Source organism: Mercenaria mercenaria, chromosome 4 (assembly GCF_021730395.1).
Source record: "Mercenaria mercenaria strain notata chromosome 4, MADL_Memer_1, whole genome shotgun sequence".
In the NCBI taxonomy this organism is placed as follows: domain Eukaryota; kingdom Metazoa; phylum Mollusca; class Bivalvia; order Venerida; family Veneridae; genus Mercenaria; species Mercenaria mercenaria.
Genome location: NC_069364.1, coordinates 74,962,827 through 74,989,322, shown reverse-complemented (window position 1 = coordinate 74,989,322; position 26,496 = coordinate 74,962,827). Strand labels below are relative to the sequence as shown.

Here is a 26,496-nt window from a genome sequence, read left to right as displayed (position 1 = left end):
AATGTCAGATCAGTATCTTCATAAGTTACGGAGATATACCCATTTTAATTTGAAATAAAGGGAGGTAATTTGACATAAAATCAGTCCATAGTTATCTACCCTGATTGGCTCAGTCAAACTAATGACAATAATGAAATTTCAAATAAGTACTATAAGTACTTACTGATATAAATCCATTTTGATTACAATCAGGGAAGTAATCAGATATAAAATAACTCTGAACCTACGCTTGGATCTGATTTGTCATGGAATCCAAGAATTATTGTTGTTGAAGTTATTTTGGAAGTTTGTATCAAATAAAACCATAAATGAAGTTTCTATATGGCTGCAAAAGCCAAAATAGCCAATTTTGAACCTTTAAGGGGCCATAACTCTGGAACCCATGAAGAAATCTGGCCAGTTCAAGAAAGGAAGCAAGATCTTGTGGTGATACCAGTTGTGTGCAAGTTTGGTTAAAATCAAATCAAAAATGAAGCTGCTATTGTGCAGACAAGGTCAAAATAGCTAATTTTGGCCCTTTCAGGGGCCATAACTCTGGAACCCATAATCGAATCTCGCCAGTTCAAGAAAGGAACCAAGATCTTATGGTGATACAAGTTGTATGCCAGTTTGGTTAAAATCAAATCATAAATAAAGCTGCTACTGTGCAGACAAGGTCAAAATAGCTAATTTTGGCCCTTTCAGGGGCCATAACTCTGGAACCCATACTTGAATCTCGCCAGTTCAAGAAAGAAACCAAGATCTTATGGTGATACAAGTTGTTTGCCAGTTTGGTTAAAATCAAATCATAAATGAAGCTGCTATTGTGCAGACAAGGTCAAAATAGCTAGTTTTGGCCGTTTCAGGGGCAATAACTCTGGAACCCATAATCAAATCTGACCAGTTCAAGAAAGGAACCGAGATCTTATGGTGATACAAGTTGTGTGCAAGTTTGGTAAAAATCAAATAATAAGTGAAGCTGCTATTGTGCAGACAAGGTCAAAATTGCTAATTTTGGCCCTTTCAGGGGCCATAACTCTGGAACCCATAATGGAATCTGGCCAGATTAAGAAAGGAACCGAGATCTTATGGTGATACAAGTTGTGTGCAAGTTTGGTTAAAATAAAATCATAAATGAAACCTCTATCGTGCAGACAAGAAATTGTGGACGGACGACGGACGGACGACGGACGAAGGGCGATCACAAAAGCTCACCCTGTCACTATGTGACAGGTGAGCTAAAAATGGCGTAACTGCATCAAGGGAAAATAACTTTAATGTAACTAAATATAACATCATGATATATTATAGACGATGTGTGCGTAGTATGTATTTGTTGTGATTAAAGTCCATTTTAGAACAATATGGGGCTTGAATTATAAGCATTCAATGAGAGTGCAAGCCAAAAACCAAAAAAAAAAGAAAATATACGAATCACATTTTACAGAATGTAGGAATTAATGGGCATCACATTGCTGATAAGGGCCATTAAGTTTACTCTTAAATGAAATCGTACAGAACCTGAACATTTAATGGGCATTAAATCAAAGTTAAGAGCCACGAATAATCCTATTAACTTTAAAATATACAGAATTTCACTATTGTTTCAAAGCCATTAGTTTTTTAGCTTTTCAGCTAAATTTTCAATGGCATATGACTCGTGGTCAAAAATGGGTGTTTTAATGGTATGTTAACATGTAACCCATTAATATTGTGTAACCTGTTAAATAACGTGATGCAAGAATAAATGGGGTTAATTAAAGGTTTTTCCTATTTTAATAGATATTTTACAGGGTTTTAAACCATGATAAATGGTATGTGCATCAAGTAGTGACACTAGGATACATTTTGTAACTGAACACATGTACTACAAAGCAAAATCATTTGTGATTCAATTCCACCCATTGTTTTCATTCAAGTAGATAAACAATTGTAGAAATGCCTTTACAGTATACTTACCGTGCTTTTCCACTCATCCTGCTCATAATTCATCGAAACCACCTCACTAATAAAGCTTTGGCTTACGTGCAAATATATCTTGTCACGTATGTAATTAGTGTCGCAAAGATTAATTCATAAATTGTAGGTAACAGGAAATTAAATAGAGAAAAGTGAAAAACTTCACAGGTCGCTCAACACGACAAAAATGAAAATGTTGCAGGCTCGGTTTGATTGAGCCTGTTTTCATGGATGGTAGTAGAAATGCATGCTACCGTCCACGCCCTCTAGCCCCGGGTTGAGCAGAGCTCAACATTTACACTTGATTTTGTTTGAATTTGCTCTGGTATATTTATATCATATCTTTGTACTGTTTCAACGTGCAGTTAAACTACCTTCTGAATAAGGGGAAGAAACACCGTATCGCGATCGGGATGTGTTATACTTTTTGAACAACTTATACCAACTTTCCTATATGCCTAGTCAGAAATTTCTTGACTTTAATTTCATACACATGGTCTGGATGTGACTATTGAACATGATCATCAATGCGTTATATACCGTTACTATGTCTGTACAAATGAAGTGACTCATTGAAAATTAATCTTTCATGATGCATTGTAGACATTGAGCATGAGACAGTTAAGCTCACAATAGAAAACAGTCATAATTAACAATCCTTAATGTTTTAAAGGAGACTGCCTTCAGATCAACGTCAGAATATCATTATGTTTAGGTAATAAAAATTGTGGACTATCACGAGTCATAAATCGTATATTTTTGCTATAATATCTTGTAAATATAATTTTACAGCTACAGTTTAGCTATTTTAGCTATCTGAAGTCAATTTTACTGCTTGGATATTGCCTTAGTGCAGTTTTCTTTACATTTTACAGTTTGTTTGCACGTTAGTTATTTAATAGATGATTACATTTGTACTGTTTCCAATTTACGAAATCAGTAAAAGGACGACTTTTATATCAAACAGACAAAAGATTAACACCATTATATACCTTTGACTAATCGATATCGTCTTCAATATGAAATTGAAAGAAATGTTTCACAGGAGACAAGGAAAACCAGGACGTGGAATGAAGGCGCTTGTTTTGGTTGTTCCTTTGCTGGCCGCGTTGACAGCAATAGGTAATTATCTTATAATAACAAAAATCAAATAGGTTTAAATCTTGCAGGTTACAGTTATTCCTTTTTTAACACACTTTAAATACGTTTAAAGAGGCATGCCGGTGACCCGGCGATGCCAAGACTTACAAAATGATCTACATTTTATTCGTTAGTCGATAAGGCTGGGTGGTTAAAGTTACAGACATCATATCTCTTGCCCCTCGCCAATGTGGGTTCTAGCCTCACTTGGGGCGTTGAATTCTCCAATCGGAGAAACCATTCAGTTGGCTTACGGAAGGTCGGCGGTTCTATCCAGGTGCCCGTCATGAAATAATATATAATTATCTTTTTCTTGCTTATCCGAATTTGTTTTATACAATAAGTAAACTTTTAAAGGCTGTCATCCTGGTCAACGTAAAGGAAAAAACACACCTATATTAAGGGGGAGATGTAAAATATACATATAAGAAGTTTAAATAAGAAATACCATTACCAAACTGACAACATAAAATAACTACCAAACGAGACAAATTTCTCTCACTCCCTACCGATTACAGTATACATTTTTTGGTGTGCGTGTGAAACATTTAGCACTTGCCTTTATGTATTGCGTTAACAAAAATTCAAAATTATCACAATTTGTAACAAAATTATGGACCCATTGATTACAATAAGTACATGTACGGAGCAACAAGTAACAGTTGCATTTTATCTGCATAGTCAGGATTTTCGCATGACCTTTTTGCACAATATTATAATAAACTTCCTGATTTTTCCAGTTTCCGGATTGAATTTCACTTTGTCAAAGTCACGAGTTATAGTAGGAACTACAGGAAAGCTATTCATGATATGCCAGGTTACAGAAACAGACGTTAAAGTATTCTATAACATACAGATACGGCGAGAAACAAATTCCGGATGGCAGACAATTGCACTTATCGAAGCAGGTACTAAAGTCCCAGAATTAGATAAAGGCTTTTTCAATGACAAGGAATTTGTTGTTGGTGGTAATCTGGATGCAGAAAAACCATTTAACACTCATTTAACTTTAGAAATGAATATTGAAAAGATAACCTATGATGATGCCAGAGTATATGGATGTGAGTTGGCGTATAAAAGCAGAATTTCTGACAGCTCTCGCTCAAGTTACAGATGTGCCACGCTTATGATTGATGGTAAACGTTTCTTTTTATATTTTTATTATGATGCTGATAGCACTTATCTTTATTTCCACCAAGCAAAGCGTTTGGTACTACTTAGACCATCAACACGACTGTGCCTTCATTTTCAAAATTAAAATATGTTTAATCGGTAAACCGGACATTTGCGATAACACGAAATCAATATTCATACACAAAGTGACTTCCAACGATATAAATGAGGGTCTCTATAAACAGGCCTATTCGAAGCTATGCATAACAAATCGCTATAGATGGCCTATACAACTAATGCCTATAAAACATGCCTTAATCAGAACTATTTCCTAATAACCATGAGTAAAACACGTTTATGCATAGGCTACTAACAAGTCATATTCTTCTTCCAATTTTATATGAAAAAAATGTACTCAATGCTTCTAACGTAGGCCGACAATAGCCAGTCGTGGTCGATATTGTCAGAGACAATACTAATTCAAATTAATTACCATAGTTGGACACAACTTGGATGTAGGGATAACACATGTTTTTTTCTATTATAACATCTGCAGAATCCCGAGGGATTGGTTGACCAATGTATCCCGATGCATTCTGTAGATGCTATAAAAAAACATAAAACGAGGAAAAACTGATAAATGAATACAATATGTCACTCAACGTCATTAAATATCCACGAAAGGCGCGGGAATGTCTGCAGCAGTTTTATTCTAGAATATCAACCGCAATCCAGAATCGAACCCGGGCTACCCTGTGTAGTGCAGCCTATTAACCACTGTGCCATTGATTTCCTAAAATATAAGAACTATATCAGCTTTATTTTATATTTTAGCTAACAGACTTACTTTTCTACTACTTAAAGTTTTTGCGGAGAAATGAAAACTCGTTATCTTTTATCGCAATTATTTTGAACCGGACTGATTCTATTACTTGCATTATAAGAGAGTTCGATAAATGATTCATTTACGAATTTAAAAACGTAAATCAACCTCACAGTTGAAACAGTCAATTTCTATCTTCTATCAAACGCAAGTGTTCAATGTTTCAAAATGATGACTTTGAAAGTTTTGAAATACCAAAGGTACAGATACTCTTGGAGTTTTTAACGGCATGTAACTGTAAGATGGAAAACTCCAACATACAAATCTTTAATATTTCTGCTTCATAGAATCTGTCTTCTTACATTTAACGGCTTTACATTTTTGCATTGTTATGGTATCCTTTCTCAGTCAGTAAAACCACCCAATCCTTGATATGTCGTAAAGCGTTTATCCCTGCAAAAGATTTGGCGTTGTCCGTCCGTCTTTCCATCCGTCTGTCTATGACATGGTTTGAAGTATTTAAATAAATCACGGTAGAAATGTTAACTGCTGTAGGGGAAAACAAACAAGCAATTCTCTGTCAGTTTGCCGGATTGAGACAGGATTTATATTGTATAATAGTATATGTAATGCATATTTAATGGGGGGTTTTCTGTCCGTCTGGAGTAATTTATCAGACATGTTTAAAAAGATGTAAATCAAACTTAGAAGAAATGGAAATTGATTCGGGACAATGCAAATTTCATTCAGATTGGTCAGGGGAGACAATGTTTATGGTCCTTTGCAATTATATATATAGTACATAATATTATATAGAGTTTTTATTTGCTTTTTTCCGTCTGAGTCATATCGCAGTATTTTAATAAAACATGATAGAAATGTTACTGGTATAAAGCGATGCAGAACTACATGTTTCTAAACATAGAAAACATTTTTGCTTAATATTTTCAGTAAGGAATATGGTATTGCAATCATACTTGGAATTTTGAAAGTTTTCATAGAGGCCATAGTTTTATATTTATTTTGGGTTTCTGTTGCTAAATATAGAATTATTATTTTTTTCCCTATATTACTTCAGTTAGGTACCAATCCTGATAAAATATGTAGTTTTCATAAAAACAAATATTTTCTGTTCATTTTGGCAGGTTAGGTCAAGGGCATTGTTATTAAATATACAAAATATGTTTCGATCAGTAATTTATTTAGGAAAGAGAAGCCTTCAAAGAGACTGAAATTCAGTTGCATTTAAGAGCTTTCCATAAGCAGATAGTGATACTTCAAGGGCAAAATCTTTTACCCATTTGGCGGGGGAATTCCAATTAACTGAACTTACTTATGAGTTTATACGATCATATCGAAAACTTATGTTCTTACGTAATACTATCGGAACCCCGTAACAATAGTTGTCTAAAACTTCCGGTTAGTTTAAATTTTCTCGTTTTGCACGGGAATTCCGTATACATTTATTGGTACATGTGTCAATTCACGACTGAACGATGAATAATTTTGTAATGTCTCGACCGTTAGAGTCCGAGAGAAAATAAGGCCACATATTGTTGCAAGGGATCGTTTCTGTCGTTGACGCCAGTAAATATTTGATAGCATTTTATGAACTGGCTACAGGTTTCAGGATAATGAGTGATGCGCATGATCTTCCTAGGTTCCTTCGTGAGGTAGAAAACATGCAGTTAGCACATTAGATGACAGATCGTGTCATTGTCTTGCCACATTTACTTGACTGGTGTAGACCGGTAATGTTTACGACTCCTTCGTCAGAAAATTATACGAAACCTTTTACGCAACCAAGACCGCTCGGTCAAAGTATGCCATCCACATACTGGTGGTATCATAACACATGACACTCCCCTTGCCAGAAATGTTTACAATGAAAACGTATGAACGTCATTGGCGTCGTCGGGACTTATATATTGCTTTATTTTCTGTTTGTGTGAATTATCACAAAAGTACTAAAAATTACAATCCAATACACGTAAATTAAGTAACTGTTCACCAATGAAATAGATAGAGGATATCCGATAATTCGATATAAAAGTAATATGTTAACGAACGCATAGCACTAGTGTAGGTATAAATTTGATTTCATTTGCAGTGATTTAAATTTAGCCTGCTGGTGGCAAGTGATTTTACCTTTGCGACCAGTGCAGACCAGGATCAGTTTGCACGTCCTTGCAGTCTGATCATGGTCTGCACTGATTTTTTTTTTAAATAATAAGTGGTAATGACCAAACTGAATGACGGACAAGTCCATATAAGAAATTTAGCAGGGTAAAGGTTAAATATTGCATTTGTGAAAATGCCGTGATGTCACGTTGTATTGTCGCGTGTCGATTTATCACAATGTCACTTTCGTGTTGTCCTGCATCGTAACACATTGTCGTGATGACACTTCGCATTCTCGTGATGTCACTTCACATTGTCATGTGCCGTGCTCTGTCTTTTTAATGACCGTGACACATACAAAGTAGTGCTACGCACGACAATGTGATACGACGCACGAAGTCATTTTTTTTTTTCATCCGTATGTTTTTTCTCCTCCTGTTTTTATTTATTTAATTTTTAATCGGATTGATCTAACTAATACAAAATGTTATAGTTTTGATGGGAAAGAGGTTTGGATTCTTGATATGCAGATTCCTTAATTTGTGAGGACCTCCTTTTTTATCCGTGTAGAATATTTTGGTTTAAACGAACACAGATCCACAAGTAGTTCAAAATTTGTTGATCTCATGCTCTTAGGCTTTTAACTGCTATACGTATCATCTAACGCATTCGGATATGGTGTCCCCAGCATTTATGGCGTATTCTATAACTTAACATTGCAGACAACACACAGCAAAATTCCAGAAGTGACAATGGAAACTCAGCGTTGACTGTTGGTGCAATTTTAGGAGTAACAAATATCTTGACAGCAGTCTATGCAGCTTATCTTACAGTGGTAATAATAAGGTCACGGACAATGTCGTTTGACGGTAAAATAATTATGTATTCTATTCTGTACTGTACCCGAGCCCTGCATCTTGGATGGTTACATCTTAATCATTGCGTGTTCCTTTTTGTTGGGCTTAATGTCGCACCGACACAATTATAGGTCATTTGGCGACTTTCCAGTTTTGATGGCGGATGAAGACACCAAGTGCTCATCCGTGCATTATTTCATCACGGGCAGGCACCTGGGTAGAACCAGCTTGATGTCTGCCTTACATGAAGAATCAAACGCCCAGAATGAGACCTCGAACCAACATTAGGAAAGGGCAGTGAATTCGAGTCAGAAATCTTATTCAATCTTATTCACTCGGGCACGGATGCCCCTTTTGACCGTACTTCATCCTTTAAGCTATCTATCTGGCTTACTTGCGAAAATGTCTGCTCATGTATAAAATGAAGTCCGGCAGCAGCTGGGGCTCCATCAAGCCACGAAAACTGAAATGTCACTATTTTTCTTAAACTATGAATAAGAACAAATACAAACAAAGTATATCCTAGTGTTGTTTCTGCAATTTTATAGAAAGTCATGGAGAAAAAGAATAACACATAGTTCATATAACTCAAACTCTAGACTATCGTATAATCTACTGTATATGGTATATAGTAACTTTCTGCCTATTTTACATTTAATATGGAAACTGGAATAATATTAAATTGAACAAAAGAATATTGACTAATATTCTATGTAAGCCAGAGGAACACGGACAATTTGTTCTAAAGACACACATTATTATCTTTCAGATAGATGCTTATGCCACGGAAGACGTGAACCGTAAGTGAAACTTGCATGACATTCTGGTCTTGACTTCAGCCTCTTTTTCATTTCGAATATATAATACTAGTAAAAGATATTCAGTTATAGAGATATTTAAAGCTTTGGTACAGCCAAACATATGCATAGGAAAATTGCTGAACAAATATATTATTTGCTATACTAATTGGCCGCCACATCATCATTATTTTTTTCCACGACAGTTTTATCGTGCCCTTAGTAACCAAAGAATTATAAGGAATCGCAACAATCTTACTAAGACAAAGATGACTTAATATTAATACAAGGACGGAGAACGCCCACTATCAAACTAAAAGTTCATGTGTGCATATAATTTTAAAACATATATCTCTGTTTTTGACTGCAGACGTTGGTGGCGGAACATTGATTTAGCAATTAAAATTAAGGTAGTTCTGCACGTTTGAAAAACCGGAAGTGAGGGCGTAACGTCATTTATCCGGAAAACGTAGAATAATGCCGGGATTCGGCGTACGGAAATGAAAACCACTTTAAGAATTAATAGAAACCTGAGAGTAAATTTATTACAACGACACTGTTTCTATGTCGTTCAAGTCAAAATATGATATTAAAACATATGGAACGTTCAAAAATTCAAAATGATGTCTTAAAATTAACTTGAAATGTCCGGTTGCTTTTAATTATTGTCAAATATCTCAAAAATAAGCACACGGACCTATGCATTTTATTACAAAAAATTATAGGCCATGTGATTATATACAACTTTGAGAAGTTTCATCAAAATCTACATTGCAGAAAAAAATCTATTCGATAAAATGTTATGAAAGTTATGATTTTCTCATAGACTCCCAGTATGAAATATTGCGTGAGGTCCATATTCTTTTTAATCAGTCTAGCACAAAATCAAATACACGACCCTATCTTTTTTATATTCTGAAGTTTTGAAAAATTAGAGTTTAATCAAAGTCTACATTTTCAGTTTGTAGAATTTTTTCGATCCAAACGTGCAGAACTACCTTACTGAAACTTTTAACAAATTTAACCACATGAAGTGAAAACGATTCTTTATATCAATTTTATAGAATATGTCTGTTATTGGTGTATTTAATTCATGAAAAATAGGGACTTTGTTAGAAAAGTCCACAATGATGTTTAACAATCTGCAGCAAGAGATGTTCCCAATATTTTGCAAGCATGCATTTCTGGCAGCCTTAACTTTCAGATCTTAAGTCATTTCAGGCATACATTCGGGCTCGCTTCGCATGCAAAAGCACACATCAGTAGCAATTAATTATCGATGAAATGGCGGGAACAGACGACTGTCAAAAAGAACCTATCAACTTGGCCATATTATTTTTTTTTTTTTTTTTTTTTTTTTTTTTTTGAATATACATCAGATGACACTATTTCCCGAGGTTGATTGGAGGCATGTGCGTACCCATAGAAACACTAGATAACTAAAAATTTCGCCTTGACCTAAGTGAAAGTTCTAGGTCAGCTTACCCTAACCTCGGCTACATACAAATCTTTGTAATGTTTACATTGTCGTTGCATATTTTACTAAATAACTTAATTAGACCAGAAGATCATTTTAAGGTCGAACCAAGTTGGACAACAATAAAAGCAGTACACATTCTCGATATGTGTTGTATGTTCCTTTGGTGTACGAGATATCTAGGTAACTTTCACGATAATATCGAAAAACTACGGAAGCTTATTAGGGCCTACAGTTGGTGAGATGTTTTGTGCTAAGTCGACTTGTCTTTACTCGCCTAGATAAGATGTTTTACACATGTCAATAAAATTTATTGACAAAGATTAAAAGTATAGAGGTAATGCAACTTAACCTTTCGCGATATGCTCGATGTTTTTCCCTTTTCGACTTCACTTTTCTCGATATGCCCGATGTTTTTCAATTTTCGACTTAACTTTTCTCAATATGCTCGATGTTTTTCTATTTTCGACAAATATTTAATTGAAAAAAAATATACATCGTGATTTTCGAGATAAACATTGTGAGACGGATGGACAGACAGACAGACAGATGGAGAGTAAACCTATAGTAATCTCCTTATTTCCATGTATTAACATACCAAATTACATTAACCTAGCCACTATAATTTTTAGTCATCAAAGGATCCATATGGGAAAATTATATTTTGACTATTTCTGTTGCCATAGCAACATGAATTTTAACAAAGTGTTGTTCATAATTTCAATATTGCCCTCTATTCACATACAAAATTACATTGATCTAGCTAGTATCAAAGCTTTGATAGTGTTTGATATATTTAGTCGAGCTAAAACGGACAATCATATATAACTGAATGGGAGGGAGGAGGGGAGGGGGCGGGGGCGTGTGGAAGTGCTCTTTTGAAATTTCACATGTTCATACTGAAATAGAGCTGGAAAATAAAAAGAATAACTGGGGGAGGGATGTCACCCTGGTGGAGGGGGTGCAGGGTGTCGGGATGCGGGGAACTGTTGTTTTGAAATTTCACATTTCAACATGTTTATATTGAAAATATAGCTGAACAAGATTTTTTAAGGGGGGGGGGGGGCAGGTCACCTCAGTGTGGGGAGGGGGTTGTGATGTGGGGGGGGGGTGGAAGAGGGTGGAGTGTTGTTGTGTTATTATGAAATTTCACATGTTCATATTGAAATATAGCTGAAAAATAAAATCATAAATGAAACAATAATTCTGTGCAGACAAGACCACAATTTAGACAAGTTTTGCCCTTTTAGGGGATATAACTCTCGAGTCAATCATGGGATATGCCTGGTTCCAGAAAGGAACCAAGATCTTTTGGTGGTAAAAGTTATGTGCAAGTTTAGTTAAAATCAACTCACAAACAAGAAGGGTTTTTGTAACAAAAACACATGTCTCCCCCAGCCTCCATGATTTGTTACAGTGACTATTTGTGCCAAGTAATTTGAAAATCCTTTAAGGGGTTTAAACAATACATCCCGGACACGATTTGTGAAGGACAGACGGACGAACTTACAGGATTTGTGGGGTAATCCCTTATATTACCTATTATCTTCCTTTGATCCTTTTAACCCCACAATACTAATTTTTAACCCCACAATACCAATTTAACCCCAGATGACCACAACCTCAGAATGTCAAATTCAACAGAAACGCTAACCCCAAATTTACATGTGGGCACGTCGGGACAGACAGACGGACAGACAGACAACTCGGGGAAAACAATATGTCTCCCTAGAATATTTCTGGCGTAGACATAATGAAACCATCACTGTGCAGACAAGACCAATATAGGCAATTTTTGAACCTGACGTGTTTAAATATCACGTGACATGCATAATTATATCGCTTAAAGTAAAAGTTCCCGAGAAAAAGATGTAACAAGTCGAGTAAATTATGTTGAAATACCAAATACATTTATCTTCTTGTTATGTTTCTTGACGACTTCGCTGAAAGATCTAGTTAGACGTGTAGAAGTTAATCGCATTGACAAATATTTCACGCAATTCGATAAAAGAGTATGCGTAATGATTAAAAACATTTACGTATAATGTATTAATTATCACGCCTTCATCAGATGTTTTTGTTCAAAACGAAAAGACACAAGTTGACTTGACGCGAAACTTTTAGATAAGTGGAGGCCCTGATAAGCTTCCGTAAAAAACACTACAGTAATAAATAACATTTTCTAGATATCTTTGATTTTCTGAAAATATTTTATGGCAAAATTTCGCGTTAATGCTTGAAACTACCACTTTATACATAGGTTCTTAGCACGATAACATTTTAACTATCCTCAAACTTGTGCATTTTTCTTGCACAATTATTGCAATTTTCTAGATATGCTTTAGATTTTCAGGACACTTTTCTGTTAAGACAAACGTTTTCAAAAATATTTCCAAATATAAAAAAATAATTTTGAATCAGCTATCGAGCTAATAAATGTCAACTGTGGGTGGCAGCTGCGGGCACTTGCATAATGAGTATCAAGATAATGATGTAAACTATCGCAATCATATTTCCAAAAATATTTCGACTTTTGTGATAATCTTTTCAGAAAACTTTGCTTTATCAAGACAATAATTGTTACTTTCGCGGTAGCCACCTTACTATCTTGTGAGAGATATATGCCAGAATAAATTTCATCTAAGTTGACTTAACTCTTTTTACTTTAGCTTATTATTTTTTCTGTAACAGATTCATTAGTACTGCAGTTATTATATATGACTGCCCAGTATGAAGTTACCAGCATTATATTTATCTTTAAAATGGCAATTTCATCTGCATTTAACTTTTGTGTCAGAAGTTACCTTTTCACAAGATTACGCAATTACTGTACTGGAATATAAAAACCCTAATGCTTATACTGTATAATGTTTTGTTTCAGTGAACATACAGCAACTGTTGCCAAACAGAGTCTGGCATTTGATCAACAAACTTACTCTTTAAACGACGATAAAGACACTTATGGTTTATCAAAATAAGCTGAGCTAAGAAAGTGTTATACGCAGGTCATTATCATTTTTTTCACATAGTTATCCAAACCTTACATTTTTGTTTTACTTTTACTCATTTTGTCTTTGATGAGCGAATATTTTCAGAAAGAACTTACTGTAACTGCAGCAAAAATAAATTTGAACGTCTGGAATTAAACTTTTAGAAAGTCTAGCCACCAGTTCAGTTTCTATCTAACTACAAAGCTTAATTATGATTTTGTTAAAGATGGACTCTTGTACACCATGAGTGGTGCGGAAATAGATACTTCATGTGTCAGGAAGATGCAACAACTACTGGAAGACTGCTTTCACTGAGTGATTAATCATAACACATGTTTAAGGGATTAATTTTACAAAGGTTGGAAGATATACAACTGCTGATATCTAAAATAATTTAAAGAAAACATCTCAAAGCAATGCATATTTTTGCACTCTTGATGATGTGTTTGATATCAAAAGAACAAAATCAGTAGGTTAAGATCCCGTGAACTTCTGAAACTTAATACAAAATATTACAGTACTTTATTCGCGATAAACTTAACTGGCGGTTAAAAGTGGAAACCCAATTTTGAGCCAAAAAGAATGATAAGTATGAACAATCAAATTAGTATATAAGCCTTGTGTATACAGAATGAGTGCAGGGATGAGTATTTAAGCATTAGTTGTACAATGCAGATCCTAATGAATACGGTTGAAGTTCAGGTGAATTTTCTACATCAACGGTAGCGTTATATAGCATCTACGTTATAGATGGCTATGAAACGACCATAGGTCTTTATTTCTGCCTACGCATATCTGTTTATCGTTAATGCAGATTTAGCTGAATAAGCGATGTATATTATCATTTCTGCCTACTCACCTTATCTTGAAAGCATACATTTGTAGTGTAGAACTTTGTCTAATATGTAGAAAGGCGAATTCAGGTGCAGCCGATATAGTAACTGTCTTTTGTTTGAACTTCTTTACGATTGTATTTAATTTACTTCACGTACATGTGTATTGAAATATGTATTTTATTGGTATATTGTATATTTCTATTCAAACTTTCGATATACATTGTCCTTGTCTGTAGATGTATTAAATATATACTGCTCGTAAATATTAAATGAACAAATACAGTTGAAACTCGATATCTCGAGATAACTTTTCTAAAAATTCCGGCTATCTTGTAGACATTTTTAAGTCCCGTCTCGGAAACACGTGCACAAAATATCGTTTTAACGTCGGTCATCTTGAAGTAATACGCTTGATCCGAGAAATTTTGAGATACCGAGTTTCAGATGTATGTGGTTTCTTTCCTCTGGTTTTTAAAAAGAAAGTAAATGGTTATATTTTTCACTGAATGATTATCATACAGTCATACATCATTTAAAGGCGCATAATGCCTTTGTTTAAAATGTGGCTGCAACATCTTCCGTTGTGAACATAAAATGCATTGATTTCTTGATAAATCCTATTTCTGATATTAACTACTTTCTGTCATACTTGTCAAAGGTTTGAATGTTGCTGAATATACTAGAATGTTTTATTGAATCTATTGTTTTATTACCTCCCTTTATGGCCCTAACTATAACAGTTCATGTGAAATATTAAAGGCAGTGCTTTTCTCAACATGAAAGTACGCATAACATTTATTTGGAAAGCTGTTTCATCTGTTTTTAAGATAAAAGTTTATGGCATTATGAACCTTTACGCTTTCCTCTAACAAAAGTGATTTTTTAATTAAGGAATCGTATATAATATAGACCATGTACAGTCGTAGTAGAGGCAATACAGGGATAAATGAATTTTTCAACTCAATAGTTGCTGCAGAAAGTTCTTTCTATTTCTTATATGGACAATGGACAATGGCTTTGAAGATGGAAATCAGCTTCAGGAGAGTTATTCAAACACCTTATATATTGAAGTCAACAGGCTAACATCTATCAGATTCAGTCAATTAACTACTTATTCTGTTCATATCTGGCATATTTGTTGTTCCTTTATCTTTTTGATAAAATCCTTTCAAACAGTCGTTACTTTTTGTGCCAAATATATTTCTATTACAGACACAAGCCAAAAACATTAGACAAAACAAAATGAAAAGGCCTCTCATCTACTTAATATGAAATTCGCGTCATATGACGCAGATGTTCAAGGTTTATTGTCCTTTACCCTGCTAAATTTCTAAAATAGACTGGTTAATCATTCAATTTGGGCAGTGCCATTTATTATTCAAAGGGGCATTCACTTAAAATGTTCTGACTGAATAGCTAACAGTGCACACCATGGTCACCTTGCACGGCCCATGGTGTGCGTTAATTATGGCCAGCCGTACCAACAAAGGCAAAAACATTTCTAAATCAAGACACTAAGTGATTGTGTTGCATCTATGGTAGTATTTTTATAGTATTGGTCCCAAAGGTTTGAAATTGCGAGGGAAGAAGGAAGGCCGGGTATACATATTTCGATGTTATATATGCTATATTTCTACAGGCATGTTACGTAATGCATTTGGAAAAAAATCATTCATGCATTTTCCACATTTGTCCGACGAAGTGGTGCGGTGTCCAAACTTTACTAGCATATGTAAACGTATGCTAAGTTAATTAGGTAAAGTACAGATCTACAGATTTCAAGATCGTGGGATCAATCACCGAGACAGCCATGTACTCTTTGTGACGATTATATAACACTTTGTCTCAAGGCAGTTTTTCTTTACCTCCGATTCATTTGAAGAACTTGAAAGTTTGTGCTAAAATCCAGGAACGGATACTACAGAATCCAGAAACACTGGTGAGAATAACTGCTTACCGTAACATTAGTACAATGCCGGTGAAACCGGTGGTAAGTAAAAGATAAACGTGGCAAAGTATTTAAAGAAAGTTAACCTTATATTCAATTCCCATGTCTCTTTAACTAGAGATTGAATAAGAGTTATTTGCCTTTGAAAACGGCATTTTTTGGGAGTGTGTGGGGGTGGGGGAATGCCGTTTTCAGGGCAGATAACTCTTTTTCAGTACAAGTGAGCTAAGACTTTATTGCATATGTTTGTTTCTTAGATGATTATCCTTAAATATTTTGTTTGAAGAAGTTCTATCATTGGGCAAAATTTCGCCCATCTCATATACCGGAAATTTAGCGTACACCTTTAACCATATGCAAGCTGCAGAAATGGGGATAGGATTACAAAAGGGGTGTGGTGCTGGCGGAAGTGAAAACGGAAGGATGAATATGCGACAGGCCAAGTTTATAAAACGCATTCTCCCAAGAGCAGTTTAATGTCATCAGATGGTCGTTGTGACTCCTGTAATCCAAACAAAACAATCAAAAGTGTCATAAATACCCCCCACAATACGGTCTTCTCATAAGAAAGAAGAATGGCAACCATAAGAAAGACATGGCCACAAGAAGGTGCAATTCAAATCGAACTTGACCTGTATTTTATGATGCTACACCTGTGTACCAAAATTTATCTAAATCTGTCAAGCCTTTCGTGAGTTATTGTCCGGCAACCATGAGTTTAACAAATTTTAAGTTGGAAAGTTGGAAAGGGACCATAACTACATATAAATTTGGTTGTTTGTGGACAAAGTCGAACTTTACCTGTATTTTATGATGTCACACCCGTGTACCAAAAACATTTAAATCTGTCAAGAACTGTCACTGTCACTGGAGTGTTTAATGACCACAATGGTGAATGAACATTGCGAAATAGATTTGAGTCTGTGCTAAAAAATATCAAATAATAAGAGAGGTACAAACAAGAATAATTCTAAGCTAAAAGGGGCATAATTCAGCAAATAGTGGTGAAAGAGTTACGCACCTGTGTCATATGATGGGGGCGATGATATGGAATACCTGCTTCAAGTTTGAAACAAATGAATTTCGTAATAACTGAGACATCAAAATTAACTATAAATTCTAAGTAAAAGGGAGCATATTTCATGAAAAACTGGTGTCAGTGTTATGCACCTTGTGTCACATGACGCGGATGATAAGGTGGAACTTCTATTTTAAGTTTGAATCAAATCCATTTAGTAATAACTGAGATATAGTGAAAATGCATCAAAATTAACCTTAAATTCTAGCTAAAAGGGCCATAGCTCATGAAATATTGGTGTTAGAGTTAAGCACCTTGTGTCACATGATGTGGGTGATAAGGTAGAAAATCTATTTTAAGTTTTAAAAAAATATAGTAATAACTGAGATACAGTTTTCGGGACGCGACGCGACGGGACGTGACGCGAAAAAACTGACTCCTATAAAGCTCCCCCAGCCCCACCCGAACATGTTTGATGGGGTTCTCTTTCGGGTGGCCGTGGCATTTTATGACGTTACTTATCCAAACAATTTTTTATGGAATTGAACCAAACGACGTAAAGGATCTGTCCGATTTTTTCACTGCGTTAACTCCACAGATTAAGAATTGCACGTGCAAAGGGTGAAAAGTGATAATCAATTAATTTCTTCATATTGATAGTTAAAAAATTATGCAAAATTAAAACCTATGAGTTTCTTTTTCTTTTCCATTAACGATTTCGATGCGCACATTTTGTCTGGAACAATCGCAGAAAGTCAACCCCTTCCTGTAAGTTAAAATTGCGTTACATTTCCTTTTATACGGTGGTATGTTTAGGACACACATTTTTTTAGATAAGTTATTTCGAGCGCTCGTCATATGTTCTGTGCTCGTGGTAAAATGTCGTGCACAGAGATAATATGTCATGCTCTCGAGATAAGATGTCTTGCACTGGAGATAGGTTGTCGAGCGCCTCGTGTGGTTCTGGGACGGTCTGTGTATGAAAAGCATTGGAACCACTGCCTTACCCTTGCACGATCGTAAGAGGCGACTAATAGGGTCTTAACACTTGGTTTTGCAGTAACTCTGTGATTACAGCAGGTATGCAAATTTTGATTGATTCCATACCTCATGTTTTTATTTCGATGTAAATGAGATGTGGAACCAAAATTTGTAGTCATGTTTGGCGCCATATAACCTATACTGTGCTGATGCGCCGTAAAACCCAAATAAATAAATAATAATTAAATAGATTGTCGAGCGCTCGAGATAAGATGTCGTGCACTTGGAATAATAAAACAAAACAAAAGAGCCATGACAGTTAGATTATCTGGACAGATATTAATACACGTGTTACTGCACAACAAGCCAAGGTCAACAACTCTTCACACATAATACAGTATGAACAGTTTAAAAGAATAACTTGCGATAAATTGTTTAGACAAAAAAAAAGAGAAACAAAAACCCACGGTGATGACGATTATATTTTTCATAATTACAACAAAATGCCTTTAACAACACACAGAGAAAAATTATTGTCTGTGATTATTCTTATTTCAAAACAAATTAAATTGGCAAAATATGTTTTTCCACCAAATTTGTTTTAGTCGGATAAAGAAATTACTTCTAATCTAAATCGCTTGTTCGATTTCAGAGCAGGTTTTTTGTATTCTCCCCGAAGGTGGGGGCGGTTAGGCATATAGTCACCGCCTTGTCCGTCCGTCCGTTTGTCCGTGCCTATTTGGCTACAGAAACCATAGGTAACTGTAGTTTTTCTCCATGTTATTCATTCTGGAAGCATTTATGCGGCTATCTTTTCTATTTTGTGACTAAAGGCACAATAGAGAGAACAAAAGAGTAGCAATAAATACTCATATGTAGTAACGTCCGCCAGTCCGATCGAGCCCATATTTACATACTTAGGTAGCTATAGAAACAAAAGGTAACTGTTCTTTTTCTTTGATGTCATTCGATCCGTAAGCTTTATTTTTCATTTACGTGGCTAAAAGAACAATAGAGAGAACATAAAAGTAGCCACATAGCCATATGTAGGAACATCCGTCTGTCTGTCTGTCCGTCCTTCACACTTCCTGTACGGATGATAGCAAAAAAAGGATTGAAGGTACCTAATTGCAACTTTGTACAATGATAGTGCTCACACAGAGTGCAGTGACGAGAAACTATAATTCTAGGTGGTTCCATTTTTTAATAGGCTCATTTGTTTTAACATTAACCATAACTTGATTACATTGTAATGTATTGACTTCATACTTAACATATTGATAGATGTCAGTAAGAGGAAATGCATAGACAAAGAACCATAACTCTAGATGGTCCAAGGTTTTAATTATCTCTCTATATGAAAATCTTGTTGGGGACATAACTCGAATAGTAAGTAAGACAGTGACTCGATACTTTACTTATACACAGAGATCAGTTAGGGGGAGTGCCGTCTTAAATAACCACAACTCTCTCTGACTACATTTCTCCTGAACACACTCCGTGACTGAAAAACCTCTTATGCTACAGCAATTTCGAAAAACATCCAATGGTGTTACCGATCGCATTTTGTGGCTAGAAAATATGTTATTTGGACTTTCTGTTACGTCAGAGGGTAACAATTTCTTGTTACAGTGAATAAAAGTAACAGAAAGACAAACCAGCAACTATTATAATAACAAAATTTTATTCATGAATCAAATCAAATCTAATAACTAAAATTGTCCAAATCCTGTCCAGGTCAAATTTAAATCCAGTCAGAATGATTTCCACAATGTTTCACACTGTTCAAAAGTAATATCCAAAATTTATAATTCTTCTCTTCAAAGATAAATTTTTAAATCCAGATTTTTTAAAATATAAATCCTTCACATAATCCTTCCAAATATTAAATATCCAAACTGGTAATAATTTGTTTTTAAGAAATACAGGAAAGTTTCATCAATATCTACAGTCTAGCTTCTTAGGTTCTTATGTTCTATTTTTAATCTAAAACATCTGACTATATATTGTATCATGGAAGGTTCCAGAATTCTCATGTAACAATAAAATAAAAAAAGAACAATCTTTCCCTTAAATAACTGACATACACTGTTTATCAATAGTTGATACATTACTGATAGAATTTTCTAGATTAAGGAGAATGTTATAGTAAATACAGAATAATGTCTTAAAACAAGGTCAGTAAACAATGTTTTGCTTCAGGAAAAATAAAAAAATATTTCTATACATAACACCTCCCCACCTAAAGAAAAAGAAAGTTTGATAAAACTTTGTTTTAATTTTACAACATATACAAATGAAACATACATAATGCATGAAAAAGAAATATATCAGTTTCACAACTATCACACATGTACAAAATATATCATTTTTACAATTATAATACATATAATTAATAGATCTATATCATTTTACAGTTATAGCACATATACTAAATAACAATATCTATAACATATAAAACCCTTGGTTCAAATCCTGGATAGGGCACCTGCTATAAGATTATCTTTGCCCTTGATGTGCTGAATATCCAACTTATACTCTTGGAGTAAAAGACTCCATCTTAGCAATCTCTGATTTTTGTTTTTCATTATGTTAATGAAAGTTAGGGGATTGTGGTGATTGAAAACAATAATAGGGTATGACTGCATTTAAATACACTTCAAAGTGCTGAATAGCCAAAATAAGAGGTAGACACTTTTTTTCAATAGTAGAGTAATTTTCTCTTTGAGAAATAATAAACAGGAAGATTAATCCCACAGTTGTCTTCTTGTAGCAATACCCCTCTAGCACCAATATCACTAGCATCTACTGCTAACTTAAAAGGTTGGTCAAAATGTGGTGCCAAAAGAACTGGTTCACTCTTAAGAACGGCCTTCAAATTATCATTCCAGATAAATTTTGACTTTTTAGAAAGTAAATTGGTTACAGGTTCAGCAATAGAAGAAAAATTTAGACAAAATTTTCCGTAATATCCAGGCATACCGAGAAAACGCATAAGTTGACTTTTATTTGATGGAACTGGAAAATCAGAGATTGATTCAACCTTAGCATCAGTAGGTTTTACCTGACTCGTCCCACAACATAACCGAAAAAAGTAACACACGCTTTACAAAATTCACTTTTTGATAGATTGGTTGTCAACTTTGCTTCACTGACTCTCCTGAAGAAATCCCTGATGGCCTGTAGATGGCTTTCCCAAGTGTTGTAGTAAATGATGACATCATCAATGTATCCATCACATCATTTAAGTCCAGAAATGATTAAATTTACAAGTCGCTGAAATGTTGCAGGCGAGTTTTTCATACCGAATGGCATAACTTTGTAATGAAACAATCCAAACGGTGTAACTATGGCTGAAACTTGTTAAGCTTTTTCAGTGAGAGAAACTTGCCAAAATCCTTTTAACCAATCAAATTTTGTTACATATTTTGCCTGTCCAATTTTATCTATACAATCATCAATTCTAGGTATTAGAAATGAATCAATTTTTATTATGCTGTTAACTTTCCTGTAATCTGTACACAGGCGGTAAATTGCAGATTGACAGAATATACACTCCATCACTGTTACAGGTTCAATAACATCTTGTCCAACAAATATTGAATTTCTCTATCTGATATTTGTTAAGTTTTATTCATAATGTGTTTATTTGGTGTCCAAACTGTAAGTTCAATGTCATGAAACTATTTTGTCAGTTCAGGAGGTACACGGAATAAATGTTCATATTCATGAAATTAGTTGTTTCAAGCTTTCTCTGTGTTGTGCTCCAATTGTAAAGTTTTCATCTCAGTGTTGAAGAATGTCTGCATTTTGAAATTTTGTTTGACCATGGACAGTGCTGTTATTTGTTCAAAATTACATTCAGTTGAATTATCACTTTCCTCACAAACAGGTACACTAACACTAACAGGATGTGGGAAAGAGTTATCTCTGTCAATGTATTTTTTTAACATATTTATATGACAAAGCTGCTTTTGCTTGCGCGTCCAAGGAGTGTCAATGATGTAATTTAGATCACTTGACTTCTTGTCAACAGGATAAGGACCATAATATCTAGCTTGTAATGGTTTACCAGGGATAGGTCAAAGTGCCAAAGCTCTATCACCTGGTTTAAAAGTTTTTTCTACAGCATATTGATAATACCTTGATTTCATTCTGTTTTGACCAGATTGCAAATTTGAACGTGCCAATTCACAAGCTTTTGACAATTTAGTCAGAAGTCAGAAACATATTGAAGCAAATTTAAAGAACTGTAATCTTTTGAAAAAAAATTTCTTTAAGTAATTTTAAAGGTCCACGGATAGTGTGACCAAACACTAATTCAAATGGACTGAAACCAAGTGATTCTTGTACAGCATCTCTGACCACAAATAACAAAACATGAATACCTTCATCCCAGTCTTTTTCTGTATCAAAACAATATGTTCTAATCATAGTTTCATTGTCTGATGAAATCTTTCTAAGGCACCTTGACTTTCTGGGTGATAGGCTGAAGAGTTGTATTGTTCTATGCCTAAGCTATGTAATACTTGTTGAAATATGTTAGACATAAAATTAGAACTTTGGTCAGACTGTAAAGATTTTGGTAGACCAACAAATGTGAAAAATTTAGTTAAAGCCTTCACATGTATTTAACTTTAATGTTTCTTAAAGGAATAGCTTCAGGAAATCTTGTTGAACCACACATAATTGTCAAAAGGTACTGGTTCCCTGATTTGGTTTTAGGCAAGGGGCCAACACAGTCATCTATTATTCTACTGAAAGGTTCATCAAATGTGGGTATTGACTGGAGATGTGCCTTAGGTATTTTCTGATTGGGTTTGCCTACCATTTGACATGTATGACAAGACCTACAAAATTATTTCAAATAAGGCTAGTAAAAATGATTCAAGATCTTTTGGTATGTTTTATTTACACCGCAATGACCTGACATGGGCGTTTCATGAGCCAGAGAAAGAATTTCCTGACGATAAAATTTTGGGACCACAATCTAGTAATTAACTCTCTATTCATCATCAGCGGGGACATCTGGTGGCCGCCATTTTCTCATTAAAATCCCATGTTTAACAAAATAGCAGACAGGGACCTGTGAAGCTTCTTCTTCACTAACAGCCTTTAGAAATAATATCAAAATTTCAGGATCATTGTTATGTTCCTGAATAAGCTGTGACCTTGACAGCGAGTTATGACCTTGGTCATTAAAAAGAGAATGATCAGAGAAGTTGTCAGAAACTGTTTGTTGAACAGACAGATTTGAAGAAACAGCATTATCTGTCTCAGAATTAAATGTTTCATTGATAAAAGTATCAGACAAATCAATGTCTGACACAAGATCACTCTCAATGGCTTTCTTAGCCATAGAACGGGTAACTGCACAAGAAGGGTGAAGGTCAGAAATTTCCTGTTCAACAGGATCAGTGTTCTGATCCAAACAAGGTGTGTCAGTTACAAGTGGATTTACAAACACCTTATCTCCTAGGTCATTTCCTAAAAATAAATGGACACCTTTAAATGGTAAATCAGGTCTAACACCCACAGTCACAGGGCCAGTAAACAAATTTGAGGTTAAATAAACATTATGGAGGGGTAGAGAAACAAAACCACACTACACCCCTTGAATACGTTCATTTGTACTAGAAGAAGTCTTCTCAAAAAAAGACAGAACATCTGCACGAATGAGAGATTGAGAAGCTCGCTCCAGTATCCCTTAGGATTTTAGGAGTAGACTGGGTAGAATCACGGATAAGTGATATAGAACCATCAGATATAAATGTCTCATAAACCACCATAATAAAATCAGACTTGGCGTCCTTAACCCCTTTAACAGTATTAGTATCAGAACAAGGCCAGGGTTTAGACTTAAGAGAGGTAAGGCCAGTAGGTCTTGCCTCATCTCTTCCCTGTTTCCTCTTAGGAGAAAAACATTGAGATATAGTATATCCAGGTTTCCTGCAGTAACTGCAAGTAGGTAGAGACAAGGGTTTTTCAGCAGGTTTATTACCTGAATTTTCAGCAGGTCTATTACTTGAAAATTTTGACTTTTGAAAACTTCCTGTATTAGAATTATTACCAGATGAGAACCTAGAATTATTTTGTGGAAAATATGGTTTCTTGTTCAAATAATTTGGTTTGTTGAAGGAAATTTTGTGAGTTAAAGTATAATCATCAGTCAATCTAGCAGCCTCTTCTAAATTTTCAACCTGTTTTTTTATCCAAGAAAGTTTTGACCTCGGTGCCAACACACTTTTTAAATTCTTTAGTTAACATCAGCTGCCTAAGTTTGTCATAGCTTTTACCTATTTTCTTTGATGTACACCACCTGTCAAATAACTGCTCTTTAACTCTGGCAAAGTCAACGTGAGTCTGGCCGGAGTCCTTTCTGCAATTTCGAAATGTTTGCCTGTAGGCCTCGGGAACGTGCTCATAATCTTTCAAAATTAAGTTTTTGACATAATTATAATTTTGGCTTTTTTCTACAGATAGCTGTGTTTACATTTCATGAGCTTTGCCAATCAAAACACTTTGTAAAAGAATACACTAATTTTCCTTAGGCGATTTAAGGTTTTCAGCTATTTTCTCAAAATGCATGAGATATCTGCCAACCTCTTTTTCTTGAAAAGGTGGAACTAACCTAATATGTTTTGTGACATCAAAGTGAGAAGGACTTGGAGGTTCTGCACTTCTACTTGCCAATTCTAACTTTTTCATTTCAAATTCATATTGGTTTCTTTTTTCTTCTTTCTCTCTTTCTCTTTCTTCCCTTTCTCTTTTCATTTCTAACTTTTTCATTCTTTCTTCTTTTTTCTCTTTCTCTTTCTTCCCTTTCTCTCTCCATTTCTAACTTTTCCGTTCTTTCTTCTCTCTCCATTTCTCTTTCTTGAAATTCCAACTTCAATTGCAATTCCCTTAATTTCAAATCTGATTGAGTTTCTACAATTAATGACTCAGCAGATGAAAAAAATATCTTTATCTATGAAATACTGAACAAGAATGTTCATAATTTCTTGTTTGAGCATAAGCGACTTTACTTCAGAAATATTATGATGCTTGGCAAGCAGAAGGAAATCAGATTTCTTAGCTAACTTGAACATCTCCTGGGATGGCTCAGCCACAAACTTACCAAAATCAAAGGACATTTTGATAGCTGCTGGTATGTATACTGTACCAAAAATAAAGTCTAAGAAGTCTTCCAATACAAAATAATCTGTTAAATTTGGTTGAAAAGTTTCAAGATATTAAATTCAAAATATTGAATTCAAAACTGGTTTATCCCAGACAAGCCCCCAATTTCTGTTACGTCAGAGGGTAACTATTTCTTGTTACAGTGAATAAAAGTAACAGAAAGACAAACCAGCAACTATAACAATAACAAAAATTCATTCATGATTTTAAGATAAAATCCAAATACCTTTGAAAAAAAAGGCTTTAAAATCAAATCTAATAACTAAAATAGTCCAAATCCTGTCCGGGTCAAATTTTAATCCAGTCAGAATGATTTCCACAATGCTTCACACAGTTCAAAAGTAATATCCTAAATTTATAATTCCTCTCTTCAAAGATATCATTTTAAATCCAGAAATGTTTTAATAATCCTTCAAAAAATCCTTCCAAATATTAAATATCCAAACTGGTAATAATTTGTTTTTAAGAAATACGGGAAGGTTTCATCAATATCAGCTACAGTCTAGCTTCTTAGGTTCTTAGGTTCTATTTTTAATCTAAAACATCTGACTATATATTTTATCATGGAAGGTCCCAGAATTCTCATGTAACAATAAAAAAAAACTTTCTAGAAGAATAAAGAACAATCTTTTCGTAAAATAACTGACATACACTGTTTATCAATAGTTGATACATTACTGATAGAATTTTCTATATTAAAGAAGAATGTTATTGTAAATACAGAATAATGTCTTAAAACAAGGTCAGTAAACAATGTTTTGCTTCATGAAAAATAAAAAAAAAATGTCTATACATAACAATTTCTATAAGACTGTTCATACTTCTGAAAGGCTAGTTATAAACGGAAATCGTTTCATATCTACTTTAACCTTTAGCCAGCTGGCGGCAAGTGACTTTGCCTTTGCGAACAGTTCAGACCAAGATCAGTCTGCACATACGTGCAGTCTGATCATGGTATGCTTTGTTAGCTATTCAGTCGGAAATATATTGTAAACACCCCTTCAAATAATAAATTGTACTGCACAAATTGAATGATGGACCAGTCCATTATAGAAATTTAGAAGGTTAAGCTATGAAATAAAATTCATCAATCTAGCACTTTTATAACTCTTTTGTCAAAACCCCGGCGAAATGGAATGCATGAAATCATGAATTTTTCATCGCCGTTATGAATTATTCCTGAACTGTTCTGGATTACTTCTTAATCTAACTTCATGAAGTTTTATGCATGAAGTGTCGTTTGATCTACTTCATGAAGATATCAAGCATTATTGA

General features: G+C 34.5%; 1 protein-coding gene across 1 annotated transcript; it reads left to right on the top strand.

Annotated features, from left to right (window-relative positions):
* The first annotated feature begins 2,639 nt into the window (after positions 1 to 2,639).
* On the top strand, positions 2,640 to 13,499 carry LOC123560775 (uncharacterized). The gene is made up of 5 exons (XM_053541705.1): positions 2,640 to 3,060; positions 3,819 to 4,214; positions 7,858 to 8,004; positions 8,762 to 8,792; positions 13,148 to 13,499. The coding sequence occupies exons 1-5, from the start codon at positions 2,958 to 2,960 to the stop codon at positions 13,242 to 13,244; spliced, it is 774 nt and encodes a 257-aa protein (XP_053397680.1). The 5' UTR covers positions 2,640 to 2,957; the 3' UTR covers positions 13,245 to 13,499.
* The last annotated feature ends 12,997 nt before the right edge of the window (positions 13,500 to 26,496 follow it).